This window comes from Glycine soja, chromosome 5 (genome assembly GCF_004193775.1).
Source record: "Glycine soja cultivar W05 chromosome 5, ASM419377v2, whole genome shotgun sequence".
NCBI classification, from domain to species: Eukaryota; Viridiplantae; Streptophyta; class Magnoliopsida; order Fabales; family Fabaceae; genus Glycine; species Glycine soja.
Genome location: NC_041006.1, coordinates 38995223 through 39009841, shown reverse-complemented (window position 1 = coordinate 39009841; position 14619 = coordinate 38995223). Strand labels below are relative to the sequence as shown.

The 14619-nt window shown below is 32.8% G+C and overlaps 3 protein-coding genes and 1 non-coding gene across 6 annotated transcripts; 3 read left to right on the top strand and 1 right to left on the bottom strand.

The window, feature by feature from the left end:
- The first annotated feature begins 1381 nt into the window (after positions 1-1381).
- Positions 1382-6304, top strand: LOC114413161 (shikimate kinase 1, chloroplastic-like). Of its 3 annotated transcripts, XM_028377394.1 has the most exons (11): positions 1382-1476; positions 1651-1879; positions 2957-3015; positions 3145-3199; positions 3287-3359; positions 3819-3906; positions 4985-5067; positions 5167-5296; positions 5457-5535; positions 5695-5759; positions 5901-6304. In XM_028377394.1, exons 2-11 carry the CDS (start codon positions 1681-1683, stop codon positions 5958-5960), a joined length of 891 nt encoding a protein of 296 aa, XP_028233195.1. In that variant the 5' UTR covers positions 1382-1476; positions 1651-1680; the 3' UTR covers positions 5961-6304. The 3 variants fall into 3 exon arrangements, with proteins under 3 accessions (XP_028233195.1, XP_028233196.1, XP_028233194.1); XM_028377393.1 differs by having other exon boundaries at positions 1412-1879; XM_028377395.1 differs by lacking the exons at positions 2957-3015; positions 3145-3199 and having other exon boundaries at positions 1411-1879.
- Positions 6305-7591: 1287 nt separating this feature from the next.
- Positions 7592-7672, top strand: TRNAL-AAG. Its single transcript has one exon. It is a non-coding gene; the product is annotated as a tRNA-Leu (tRNA).
- A 74-nt stretch (positions 7673-7746) lies between these two features.
- On the top strand, positions 7747-11109 carry LOC114413159. Its single transcript, XM_028377390.1, has 10 exons — positions 7747-7967; positions 8763-8858; positions 9032-9106; positions 9291-9359; positions 9834-9910; positions 10007-10095; positions 10196-10325; positions 10497-10587; positions 10680-10745; positions 10845-11109. Exons 1-10 carry the CDS (start codon positions 7788-7790, stop codon positions 10962-10964), a joined length of 993 nt encoding a protein of 330 aa, XP_028233191.1. The 5' UTR covers positions 7747-7787; the 3' UTR covers positions 10965-11109.
- Positions 11110-11189: 80 nt separating this feature from the next.
- LOC114413160 (stress enhanced protein 2, chloroplastic-like) lies at positions 11190-12863 on the bottom strand. Its single transcript, XM_028377391.1, has 2 exons — positions 12489-12863; positions 11190-11760 (listed from the first exon to the last, which is right to left on the bottom strand). The coding sequence occupies exons 1-2, from the start codon at positions 12834-12836 to the stop codon at positions 11488-11490; spliced, it is 621 nt and encodes a 206-aa protein (XP_028233192.1). The 5' UTR covers positions 12837-12863; the 3' UTR covers positions 11190-11487.
- Between the last annotated feature and the right edge of the window lie 1756 nt (positions 12864-14619).

The following is a 14619-nucleotide window of genomic DNA, read 5'->3' as shown; positions in this document are numbered from 1 at the left end:
ATTTATTAATATACAGCAAGGAGTGTATTAATAAGATATTTTTTTGGTTATTTTAAAATAATATTTATAAATTGCTAACATATGATTTTTCTTAAATAAGTAAATGTGCGTATAGTAGCGCTCAATCATTAACCTAAACCTATTTAATTTTTAAAAGAAGTATGTTAACAAATTATATAATTTTCTTAAATCATTTTTTAGGTGTAGCTTATAAAATACTCTTTTTGAAAAATAAGTGAGCGTATATTAAAAAAATTTGAAATTTAAAGTATTAAAAACTATGTTTTTAATAATAAAAAAACTTATTTTAAATTTAATTTTAATAATTTAATAAATATTACATAGTAAATATTTTCTACACTTAATATAATTAAATAAATTAGATCATAATTAAAATATTCATAACTATATTTTATGAAAACATTAATTTAATCATAAATAAATAAAAATGATGTTATGACTGAATGAAAACAAATTGTTTAAAAACTATTCTGTTTTAAAATAAAATTTAATTTATTATATCATTAAAATACATAAGGGTCAAATAAAACTGCTTATAATAATCAAATCAATCGCAAATAAAACTGTTTATAACTAAAAATAAAATAATAATCAAATCAATCACAAATTCAGAACTGAAAGAATGTGTCTAACTCATTTGATATATCTCCTAACAATATCTGTTTTTGATTTCTCTCTCTCTCTCTCTATATATATATAAAAGCAATTGCAAGTAAAAAGGAGAAAAAATTATCTCAATAAACAAAGAAAAGAATAATTGTATTAGCTACCATTCCTGGTCATACTCACACCAAATCCTAATGAACAAATTATTTATTCACTTTCGTACTCATTCAATCGAAAACCGCCCAAACGTATAATTTATTAAGCTTTACAATAACAAATACATATTAAATATGACCTCTGTGTAATTTTTTGGTAACAAAAAAATGAATGTGACTTATTTTTATTCATATTAAATATGTACAAAAAATATGACTTCTATGCAGTTGGTATTTAAATATTTTTTATACTAAATATGACTCATTCAATAACACGTTGAGTCAAGTTAATAATACATATCAAGATTGTAAGAGACAACTTGAATTTAATATCTGTATAACACAATTTTTTAAAGATTTGATATCTAAGAAATTTCGTGTAACTAAATCTAATACACTAAAATCAGTTTAGTAGTAAGAAGACTCTAATTGAATATGAGAAAATAAGATATGTATTGATATTTTTATATTATTATTTATAGTTTATTAACTTTAATAATAATTATTTTAAACTCATATTAAACATGATTTTTAATAAGTTGAGCGGGTACAATTTTATTTTATTTTATTCCATTTGTCAGTGATGATCAAAAGAAAGAAAAATAATAAGAGGAGTGCGGAATCGTGAAAATTGGATTGGATCTTTAGGCATAAGAAACAGAATGAGAAGGAATTATGCAGAAAGAAAAAGAACGTGAAAACCATTTCTCTTCACAATTATCCCTTTTTCCACTCTGACGCCATTTAATTATTCATTCATATAAATTAGGCTCTCTCATCTTCCATTCCAATTACTATTAGATTCTGCTTCCGTTATTTTTTCTCTCTTCTTCACTTCCTCTTTACTATTCGTTCGTTCTGGATTCAGTTGAGGGAAAAAAACTGCGTGGTTTGAGCAATGGATGTTAAAGCTGCACAGAGGTTACAACTTTCAGCGGTGGTTCAACCCGAAAGGTTTGGGAGAAGACCACCATTCAGTACATGTCGTTTGGGTGTGTCTCGGGAACCGCAGAGCCTTCGGGTTTTTGTTTCGCCAATGATGATGCGGCGCAGAACAACCGCTTTGGAGGTTTCCTCTTCTTACGACAACATTTCAGGTTTCCATTCAAACCAATCACCCCATTACTTTTTTTTCCTCTTTTGGTGTTGTTGAATTTCGTTCTTGCTGCTTTCCACACGCTTTTGTTGTTGAAGGGTCATTTTGCCTTTTTTATTATTTAATTTTGCTGAAAGGATTGTTAGTTCTGAGCTATCTGTCTTTCAAACAAAATGAAGGATTGGTAATTGGGTTAAGAAGTGTAAATTGTCAATGAATCGGAAACAACGATCTGTCCTTTTCGTGTGCCATATTGTATATCTGCCTCCAAAGGTACCTGATAAATAATAATATCTCGGAATATTTGGTCTTTAACCGTGCCAAATAGCATTATGGTGTGATCTATGTAGGGGCTTTTGTTGGGAAAAACCCAAGTCCCACACCGGCTAAAAATAAAGCCAAGTTAGAATATATAAGTGAAGGGCAACCCTTACTCCATGAGTTAGTTTTTGGGATTGAATTAGGCTTAAACTCACATTCTAAGATTCTAAGAGCTTTTGTTGTTGTTGTTAGTGAAAAGATTTTCCACTATCAACAAATAGATAGAAATCATCATAGATATGATTTTTAAAGTAATTTTCCGGAAGTCAATAATTTTAAATTATATGACAATCTATGATTGATGAGAGTGTGAAAAAAAAACTTTATACTGGTAGTATATTCTAATTAAATACTAGATATTTTGTCCATTTCATTCTTTTCCTGTCTGAATTATGTACATAAACATAGGTTTTCCCAAGGTTTTGTTTTGTTTTTCCAGCAATATCTATATTGAAAAACATTATATGATTAATATGAAAAGATAATGCTAGTAGTCCCAGGTTTCAATCCAGCAATAACTACATTGTCCAGTTTATTTTGAACTAGCTTTTATTATCTGCAGATTGAATTATATTTCCTTTTCTATTGATTACTGATTAGTTAAGAAAATCATCTTACCACATCTTCTGAGGGAAAGCACGGTGTTTGAGAAGATGTAGTATGTATTATGCCTGGATCTGATCTAGTTTCTTACTGGATAAAACAAGTGCTGCCCATCTTGAATTTTTACATATTATTCCTAATGTTATTCTTGTAGCTTCAATTTTGGAATCTGGGAGCGTTCATGCTCCTCTTGATGAAGAGCTGATTCTAAAGGTATAGCAATGATGTTGTTTGTCATTTTTAGTCAACTTAGTAAATTCACCAATAAATTAATATTAGGTCAATTGTTGCTTCTTTAAGTATCTGCATGCCATTGTCTTACTTGAATCAATAAAATTGCAGAATAGATCACAAGAGACCCAGCCATATTTAAATGGACGCTGTATTTATCTTGTTGGTCAGTTTCTTGGTTGACTTCTTGTGCTTACATGGTATGCTTTGGAAATTACTTTGGCATTAAAAATGCTTTGAATTTGACATGCAGGAATGATGGGCTCTGGGAAAACAACAGTGGGGAAGATAATGTCGCAAGTGCTTGGTTATTCATTTTGTGATAGGTTAGTATGCTAATTGCTCATCTTCTCTTCATGGGGAGAAAATGCATTTAATTAATAGCAAGTAAATTATGTGTAATTGGAATGCACAATAGACCAGTAGAATAAAGAAAGAATGATCAATGGTTGTAAAGCAGCTCTATTATTTTTATTTGTGCAATTATTTCGTTATATTTTAGTATCTGATATGAGCTTCAACCGACCAATATTCATATTCATTTGATATTAGAGGGAACTGAAGACATGTCAAAGATGTATGTGTGTGTGATTGTATTCAATTGATGAAAGCAGGGTGGGTCTCAGTTAAGCTGGGGAATTTGATCTACTCTGCCGTGTAATGTTTCTGTTCAGATTTATACTACAGTGTACATGTTCTATCACAATACAATAAATCTGTTTCATGACCATATTAGAGGTCTTGCTGAATATTTTCTCTATTTTTTGAACTTATGGGTGTTGTAGTGATGCATTGGTGGAGGAGGAGGTTGGTGGAAACTCTGTAGCCGATATATTTGAGCAACATGGTGAGACTTTCTTTCGTAATAAGGAGGTCAGTTGGGTTGGAAAGCTCTATGATTTTAGTTGTTATATTCTTCAGTGTTCAGAGAGTGTGTTTAGTTGTGTTGAAATTTTAGATTTTCCTGTTTGTTTAATCTCATCTAGCATCCACATCCTCATCGTCATCTATCTTGATATTATCTTATATTGTAAGCAGCAGTGGTGCTGGATTGTTTTAATTGGAGTGGCCAGATAGAAAAAATACTTACATTATTTTTTAGTCCTTGAAAATATGACTTTTCATTTTAGTCCCTTCATTTGTTTTTAATTCTTACATTTAGCAATGTGTTTTTAGTCCTTTATTGGAGACTAAAAGCACATAATTTTAAACCAATTGAGGTCAGATTTGGTGGAAGGGGCTAGTCATCCGCAAAGTAGCAAATCAAGTAATTATTATCAGTGTCTTTGATGGCCAGACATGTCTGTAATTGTTGCATGGCACTTCCTTGGGCCACTGGCTATGCCATGAGCTCCCACATGTTCATTGAGCTATACCCTATTCCTCTTCAACCTGTCCTGTGGCACAATTCTTCTGCCTTATTCCTAAAATATGGAACTGTTCTGAATTCTGATTTTGTGTAGCTTTCTCCTCTCATTTCGGTATTCTTCCCACTAGTATTTCCCCTGCTGTCAATCCATTCTGGCAACATTGTCCAGTAATTTGCAACTGCTGGTGACTTCTCCAGCCACTCTCTGGTGCCTTTTTCTTGGTAACAACAAGCTTAAAGCTTAGTAAGCTTTGGCTTGAGGGGGAAGTGTTAGAATTATGTGCAGTTCATGTATCACATGTTAAAATGCCTTTAGTATTCATAGGATTTAATATTTAGGAAATTGCACTTATTTAATCTTTGCCTATAGTATCTATATATGGATATTTTGACTATTGCATGATGGAGGTACTGAATAAGAAAGCTTTTCATTCAGATCTTACTCTCTAGAATATCCTATCTATATTTCTCTGTTCCTCCCCCTCTAAATTCAACAGAAACTTTGGTATCACGAATTGTTCTGGATTATTTTTGTGGTTCTGTTATTGCATTACTATTCTGTTTCCCTGCTTACCATTTCAGACTGAGGTGTTGCATAAGCTATCCCTGCTGCATCGACTTGTTATTTCTACTGGTGGAGGTGCTGTTATGAGGCCCGTCAATTGGTATAAGAATTAGCTCGCTGTTTGCTACTGATAAAAGTTTAAACTTCGCTCTCTTTCAATTAAATCTTTCCTCATCTTTACATGCGAATGGATTTCCAGGAAATATATGCACAAGGGGGTTAGTGTTTGGTTGGATGTACCAGTGGAAGCCTTGGCACAGAGAATTGCAGCTGTAGGAACTAATTCTCGTCCCCTTCTAAACTATGAAGCAGGGGATCCTTACACACGGGTAATTATTTATGTTCCATAGTAGGGGTGTTTTTCTTTTCTAAACATAACACATTAGTTTAATAATTTAAGCTACCAAGTTGGACCAACTTATCATCATAGGAATTTGCATCAAAATTATTTTCCACTAAATAATTTTACCCCTTGGAATTCACATTCAGGCTTTTATGCGTTTGTCTGCTATTTTTGAAGAGAGAGGTGAAGCATATGCCAATGCCAATGCCAGGGTCTCATTAAAAAGTATGTCTATTAATCTTTCGTTAATGTTTTGAAATATAAAAAAAAAGTGTGGAATTGTCCAGAATATCTGAGAAAGAACAAACATGCTTTGTATTTATTGTTGAATGTTTCTTAGATGATAACATTAAAATGATCTGATGCTGTTTTTGTCTGTGACAGAGATAGCAATAAAACTGAGCAAAAGAGATGTGTCCGAATTGTCTCCAACTGATATTGCAATTGAGGTCTTGAGCAATTTCTGCCTCATGCCCTTCCTTCTAACTCCATTTCGTCGGCTCCAGGCAAACTGAAAAGTTCCTGGAGCTGAAGTTGAATCTAACTTTTGTATTGATGCTTATCTAATGTTATCCCGTTGTATCTTGCAGGCGCTAGAACAAATTGACAACTTTTTGAAGGGTGAAGGAGGCGGTTATGCAGAATGCTAGTACAAGCTTTGGTCACAAGCTTCTTTTTGATTGTTCATATTTTTTTATGCAATTGCAATTAAGGTCATGCTGTTGACCTCTCTTTGGTAAAAAAAAAAAGGGGTAGTAATGCAACATGGCACTTGTTTATGCATAATTTGTGTTGGCAAATTAGCACAATCCGAAATCCAATAGCAACAACATTTAATTTATGTTCTGTTTATTGTTTAATGTTGATGTATATACACATAGACACTGGTGAACGAGGTGTTGTAATCCGAGTTCGGTTGATCAATTTATGTATGCCTTCCTCTAAAGAGGTTTGTATGTTGTAAAGTGACGCACGCATATTTTAAATTCTCCCATGCTAGTTCTAATGTTCTATGCGAAAGATCTATATGAAACACATTATTTTTTTAAAATATTTTTTTTAAACGTTTCTTATTTTAACGGTCATTGTAGGGATGAATATGTAAGCCGCTGTGTTGAACTTGTTTATTGAATTGCAGTGTCATCAAATTAGTAATTTGTGCATTTAAGGACATCTTATTTCATATCATTAGGTTGATATCATATAAATAAGAGTTTTGTGAGATCCAACTCTTCACAATATCTTCTGCAAAAAAACAACCCTCCATAATATCCAAGACCAAACCTAACATAACGTTTAGCAGCCTCGGCTATGTAGGAAAATTAATACAAGGTCTGCCCTTAAAGAATTGGAAATAAAAGAAGCATAAAAAAAAACGTAAAGAAATTTGGAGATCTGGCATATGTTCAGTGTAACCTTATTTGCTTCAAGCAAAACATGAAACCGAAGCACCTAGCCCCAATATTGATGAATATTGTGCATGGCTTTAGCTTGGTTTACCAACCTCTGCTATGTAGTTTGCTCTTAATTTGGTTAGATTCATTTGGGTACAATCTTTTACGTGGGTGACTTATTTTTCTTTTATTAATTTATTTTTGGTAAGTAAGCAAGAAAGTTAAATAGAGACCCAAAGCCCAAAGTTTTTTATTTTTTAGATGAAAATTTAGGGTGAAGAAATAACCTTTATGTCCCAATACAAGGTATTTGGGTTTAAATAACACTTATAAATAAACTTGCATTTAGCACATGTTTAATTGCTAGGCAAATAAAAACCGTATGGAAATCCGGAAGTGACATTGGGTTAATTTACTATAAACATGAAAAAATAATCGAATTTCTTTAAATATACCGCAAAACCAAACACACGTTTAATTCAAAGAGATGAATATAAGTTAAAACTTAAAATCTGTCACATATAAGATGCGGTTTTACTTCCCTCAACCAATCCCTTGAATTAGGTTTTATTCTAATTAGTTTCTTTTTATCCCTTGATATTAATTTAAGTGAATTTCATTAATAATAATAAAACTATAGTTATTTAGCTTAGGTGCCCGCATTTGGTGGTACGCATATATTTTGTACAGACACCGTAATGCTGTCAAATAGGCCCTTGATGGAATGCGTGAGAAGCCCTTCATACGAAATTCTGGAACATCTTTGCATATGTAACTTTATATCAATAAGTCTCAAGATATTAATATCTTAAAATTTTCTTAAGTGTTTATATATAAGCTATTAGTTATAATTTTTGTTGCTTTGTATGACCCCTACTAACATTAATGTTGAGATGGCCGAGTTGGTCTAAGGCGCCAGATTAAGGTTCTGGTCCGAAAGGGCGTGGGTTCAAATCCCACTCTCAACATGTTTATTTATCTTTTTTTCTCCTTGGTTGGTCCTACCAACTACCAAGTTTGAAGTTCTTATCTGCACCAAGCTCCACCCTCCAATAATCAAACAGCGTAGATAGCAAAGGGATAATGTGGATGACAACCATGGCTAACTCATCTCTGCTTCCCAAACCCTATTATTACCATAATTTCCATTATCAACACCAAAGATGCTTCAAGATCAACCTCCCAAAATGGACTACTAGTACTAGAGCTTCCTCTGCTGCCCCTGGGGTCGACCTCAACACTCTCGAATTTGCCATTTCCAAGGTGTTAGTTTAGCACCAAATGTCTATTATGATTTTCACACCAAGGGGTAATAAACACTTGCTTTGTTTGTTAATTGTTAGATACCAGTTGAACAATGTAATAGAGCATTACAATAGGCTTAAGTTAAGAACAATTGAGATAAGAATTGAGTTCCAATTAGATTCTTTGGCTTTATATTTATGCCCCTATGAAAATATTGCTCCCAGTTCAGTTACAAGGTAGTTACTGTCTGTGTGTTTAGATTAGCATTGGCAAAATTAATTTTGAACCAAATTTATTTTGCAAATTGATTTTGAAGTAGGAGAATGCTTTTTAGTACGAATCCAAATTCGGGAAAATTTACGAGATGATGTGATTGGTTAAAAATGTTCAATTTGTATATGTAGATCATAAAATCCTTTTTTATAGGGATCCACCATTTATGGTTATAAATTCCCACTTTTGGTACTCATTTTCGTAAGGATTTTTTGCACTAAATAGCACTACTCTTTGAAGCAATATGATTTATGTTTGAAAGTTTTTATTCTAAAAGCAGGTTTGTAGCAAAATCCAATATAATTTTTTATATTCAATGTAAAAGTTACCTAAAGTTGATTCAATCAAAATAAGTTCTAGACCCATAATAAATTCCTCAAGGTAGAAATAGAATCAAGCATGTGAAATTTACCAAAAATCACATTAGCTGGTATTCTAACATGTTTCTAGACAATTCAACGTGGAAACAAACTTGCACTTACTGTCTAGCTTTGGAGCTGCTACTGGTTAGGTAAATAATAGATAGGCTTGTTTGTGCAGAAAGACAGTGATGCTGTTAAAGAGGCACTTAATCAGCTTAGTGAAGTTGGTTGGGCCAAGAAATGGAGTTCTCAGCCATATGTTTCACGTCGTACGGTCAGTCTCCAATTAAAAATGTGGCAAAGTGACAACTAAACATTAAGCTCTCATCAACCATTCTTGGACATAACATCCATCATGTATACCTGTCCAGTGCTTCCACTACTCATTCATATGTAAACTAATTCATCGCTCATACAAGTTTTCACCGTTCAAAATTTGTGTATCAGACATCACTCCGGGAGCTGACAAGTCTAGGCATAAAAAACTCAGAGAACCTTGCAATTCCTAGTGTCAGAAACGATGTGAGTTTCAGAAATCTTTTAATTTTTAGTATGAAATGGAGTATGTAATATCATATGTAAATATCTCAATTGTAAATGGGGAAACTAGTAATTTCTAATAAGACTTTCAATCTTGAAAACATATGTTTCTTGTAAGTTGTACACATTCTTAACAAACAAGTAACAAAAATCTTTGATGGTGCAGGCAGCTTTTCTTTTTACCGTGGTTGGAACAACAGGATTTTTGGCTGTTCTTGCTGGGCAACTTCCCGGGGTATCACTAGCACACTTGTGTTTTGCTCTGTATGTCTGTTTAATGATATAGTGTTGAAGCACGCATTTGTAAATACAGATATGGCATTCATTTTGCTTGCAGAAATAATCTAAATTATTATGGAAGCAGTATGTAGTTGGAGCTTCTAGTAGAATAATATACTTATGGATTTTAAATGCTTGCTTGGCAACCAGATAAAGAACAACCAAAGTGGAAGATTTAGAAACTCTTTCCTTTCATGCATGCATCATGGTCTCACTCTACATATTATATTCTAACGCCAACATTGGTGATACTTAATACTGTATTGCGCTTTTTGTGGTTTACAAAATTAGAATTGGAAAAAAAATGGTTGAAAATACTTTTCCTTATATTTTTCTTCTAACTACTTCCCACACACTCAACCAGGCAGACCTTAAAATAATTTTGACATTTTTTTTTCCATCTCTGATTGATGTGTGCTGACTCTTGTAGGATTGGGGCTTCTTTGTACCGTACTTGATTGGGAGTATCTCATTAGTGGTTTTGGCTGTGGGTAGCATATCCCCAGGGTAAGAAGAATAGTGTTTGCCATGTAGCAATGGATACCCCTCTTCAGTGTTAAATGTTAATTTTCTTTACATTAATGCTCCAAGTTGCTAGTGCAGGCTTCTCCAAGCTGCTATTGGCAGCTTTTCAACACTTTTTCCTGATTATCAAGAAAGGATTGCCAGGCATGAAGCAGCTCACTTTTTGAGTACTGCCCTTTTCTTTTTTGGCTGGTTTTCATGCACAACGCATCAGATATGTGACTTTGCTCTAACCCATTTTCTGTTTGGTCTTGTGTTTCATTCTAGTTGCTTATCTGCTTGGCCTACCCATTTTTGATTATTCCCTGGATATTGGGAAAGAACATGTCAATCTCATTGATGAGAGGCTTGAAAAACTTATCTATAGTGGACAGCTTGATGCCAAAGAGCTAGATAGGTGTTTATTTACCATACACCTCTAATTTCTCTTATTCACTGTGGAAGAAAAAAGCCATGCCAACTTATAACTTTTCAAGAACCAAGTACTAACCAAGCCAAGCCTTAATAATCACAAAACTTGGCTTAATAGGAAGAGTTTTAATTAGTAATTTCATTTTTTTCATATCAGATTGGCTGTTGTGTCAATGGCTGGACTGGCAGCAGAAGGTTTAACATATGACAAGGTGGTTGGTCAATCTGCTGATCTTTTCAGTCTCCAGGTTAAGTATCTCTATTTTTTTGTAAGATGTGGATATTATACTACTCGCAATTATCTCAAATAATAATACTAGAAAGTTTTTTTTCCCTGCAGAGATTTATTAACAGAACCAAGCCACCACTCAGCAAAGATCAGCAACAAAATCTCACAAGATGGGCCGTATGTTTTTAAATACCATATATGTTTATGATAAATACCTAAAATAAATGCAGCTCTCAAATTTATGCATTTTTGTGCTTAAAAAGCTCATGTTTGCAGGTTCTGTTTGCTGCTTCTCTCTTGAAAAATAACAAGGTGACTCATGAAGCCTTAATGGCAGCGATGACAAAGAAGGCAAGCGTACTGGAATGCATTCGGGCAATCGAAAATGCAGCATAGTTCCACATTTATCTGTTTTCAGCCAAGACATCAAAATATAGTATAACCAAAGTCTAAGAACTACAAATTACAATTTTAAGTTATTTCTTGTACATAATCACTCATGATTCAAGTTTTTTTTTCAAGAGCATTCAACTTTCCATTATTTTTGTTACTCTTGGTATTTGATATAAGTTACTATATGCAAGAATGATATATTAACATAACAGAATTGAAAACGGTAGCTCACATAATTAGAGGGATTTGATAAAGAAAAAAAAAAAAACACATGTAAATAAGAAAGTGAGACACAATCGTTTACACTTTACATAATCCATTTAGGTTCAACAAATCTATGGTGCGCATCATTTATTTATTTTACTATTTTTTCTTCTGCATCGGGATGACATCACTTTTAGTATTCTTCCTCTGCTTATATATTTCTAAATATTATTTAATATTACATCTTAGTCTAACTGTGTCTATGGTTTTTAGACACATTAAATCTGCAAAGTGTGTAAAATGGTAAGAATGGTATATTTGATCACGGTTCATCGGGCCAATCAGTAGGGTCGTCGCCTTCATAGAACAAACCATCTACGATTTGGTCAATTACGGAATCGATGAATGCGTTGCAGCTGACGGTGAAGATTCGACCAACTCTGTTTCGAGCACTGGAGAACCATGCAAAGAGTGCTGCACAAGTTACTGCACCCAAACACACCCCACCAGCCTCTGTGATTCCTTCAATGTCCATCTTTCTGAACATAGAGTTTCCTGTCACCATTTCCATTGTCACCGTCGCTGCAAACACCATCTGCAACAAACATATATATCATCAAAATTAAAATGAAAAAAAAATGATCTAGTGCCTAATTCTTTATTTCTCTTATAACTAAGAGTTTAAATTGCATGCACGAGTATTAATTTAAAAGGGAACATTGACAAAAATTATGGCAAGAAGGAAACGGGAAGGGTACACTACACTTCCTGGTATTTAATTTGTAAGATAATTCTATATTCAATGGAAAAAATTAGTAAATATAATTTTTATATATATTTTTGAACAGGGAATCTTCCGGTCAATGACTAATTCTGCACAACAGATATTTTTCTATATTTCAATATATAAAAACTGAGGATCAAATCCTAAGCACACGTTTAAACAAATTATCTATTAATCATATCATACCAAGTTAATTAAAGGTTAATTAATTCAAAAAAATTATTTTTTAAAAATTATTATATAAGCTAAAAACCTTAATAATATATAGTCATGAATACAGACAATATTATAAAGATTTTTAGAAGTAAATGATTAATGGTTACTAGACTTAATAGTTAATAGTATAAAAATCTCTACATGCATGGAAAAATGAACCCAAATAGAAGGGGTTAAATTTGCAAAGAAAAACAGATTAATGATTTGCTGAATAAAATTGAAAATAATTTTGATGGGGTTAGAACTTAGAAGTAGCAGTAAAAGGTTGTAGCCATAAAAAATGAATGGAAAGTGCAAGTTTTTATTTATGAATAGTTACGAACCATAGCTAGACGACCAGAGATGATCTCAAAATCATGACTTTTCTTAGAGCTCTCAATATAGTCGGAAAGAGCGGCGAAGAAGGGGGACACGTCATCATCGTCACCCTCCTTGCGGGTCTTGATCAGAACCCCCGCTCGATCCGAACCGTAGGATCTCAGAGTGCACAAACGTGGCTGCAAAACGATGTTCGCGCCTTCCGCCTCCGCCGCTTTGGATTTCGGGATCGTAACCTGAACCGGACCGGCCGGTTCCCTCGCCCGAACCGCGGGCCTCGCCGACCGCAGCTCGCAGTGCACTAAACGTGTTGCAGATGCCATAGAGAGAAAGGATTTTGGGAGAGCAAGCATAAGAGTATGATAGGAAAGGACCTGATTACCAAGTGCTAGAGGAGGTTACGTGTCAGTCAATTGCTTCGGTAACGTAGCTTTCAAATGTTTTTTTTTTAATCATCTTATTCGGAAAACAAAATATGAGTAATTCAAATCAAAATAAATAAATAAAATTTAATTAATAATTATTTTTGTTAAAAATTGAATTGAGATAATATTTGATCCACTATATACAGCAAGTAGATTTGTGACGGAAACAAGTGACAAATCCAACAAAAAGTGCTTGCATTTTCTGTTCCATGTGTAGGATTAAAAAAAAAATGGATGTCTTATATCTATGATTTCATTATCATTAAACGAATAAATTATTGGTATTTTTAAAAAAACCTGTCTAGTTATGTACTTTGCACGGTTTAATAAAATGAAACAATGGGGTTACAAATATATTAGTGTGATTATCATAACAATATTTATTAGAAATAATTTATTATCGATAAATTTACATCACGATAAACTAAAATAAATCTTAATAAAATAAAGAAATTTATAAATAAAACGTTATTTCATCAAGATTTGGGTCTTACTCGTTTGTGATATTTAAAATGAAGGAACTGACATTTGACAATTAAATATTTATTGTACAATAATAATTTATGTATTGCACAGTACAATATGTTATAAACCAAGTGAACAAAATAAAGCATTTTATAATTTCACTGGGGCAAAAGGTACTCGAAAGTGGGAGAAATAAAAAAATGACAATTGCTAATTTGCTATTGTTTTATTGCCTACTTTCCAAAAGGGCCAAAAACGCCTAAACCTCCAAAACTTCATCCCTTCCTTTTGTTTGCTATTTTCCTTGCACCATTGAGGATTTGCCTCTATTCCGTTTCTGCTTCAGTTATTTTGCCCTCTCTTGTCTCACTTTTTATCAATAGTTTGCTCCTTCATTGGTGAACAGTAGTTAGCATTATGATTGAAAATTTATAACTTTAATTGAAAGCCTTAAATTATAAAAATCATCATGGCCGCTGAAAATTCCAAAGCATCAGCTCCTTCACCACATGGAAAACAAAATATAGAGAGGGTTAAAATGTCAAGACTTTGAAGAAGTATATGAAACATAGATTTATTTAGTTTCAGTATCAAATCATAATAATTAGCTTCTACCAAGAAGAAATATCAAAACTTACTTAAATGTGAAATATATATTAGCAAATATCAAAACTTACTTAAGTGTGAAATATATATTAGCTTGTTTGCAAACTGCAAATATGTGAGAAGTTCCTATTCAAATCAAACCATAGAAGATTGAAGGAGTTGACCATATTAATATTCATTAATTTGCAATCACCTATCTATTTGATATTTTAGACTTAAGGTTCAATATATCATCTACCATACTCTCACGAAGAAGACAGACAATGAACAAATTATAAGAAAAAGAGGAAGATAATAGAAAGAGTGAGAGAAAAGTTGGTGTCAACCCAACACAATTGTTGCATTTCCCATAAATTATTTACTAGGGCATCAAGGGTATGCTCAACTCTTGTCAGTTCCTATTTATACCTATTGAGCACCACAGAAAATGTCTCAGATCTACTTAAACATGTAGATAGCAAAAGATATTTAATTGCTTTTAGCTAAAAAGACCCTCAAGTAAAGAAATACAAAACACAAAGTATGATAATGAAAATTACTTAAAAACTAAAACCATAAAGTTTCCTTGCATAGTTAATTAAAAAAGAAAAGAGAATCAAGTAATTCATACCAAAGTGATGATGGGTGTGATAATTAAGAA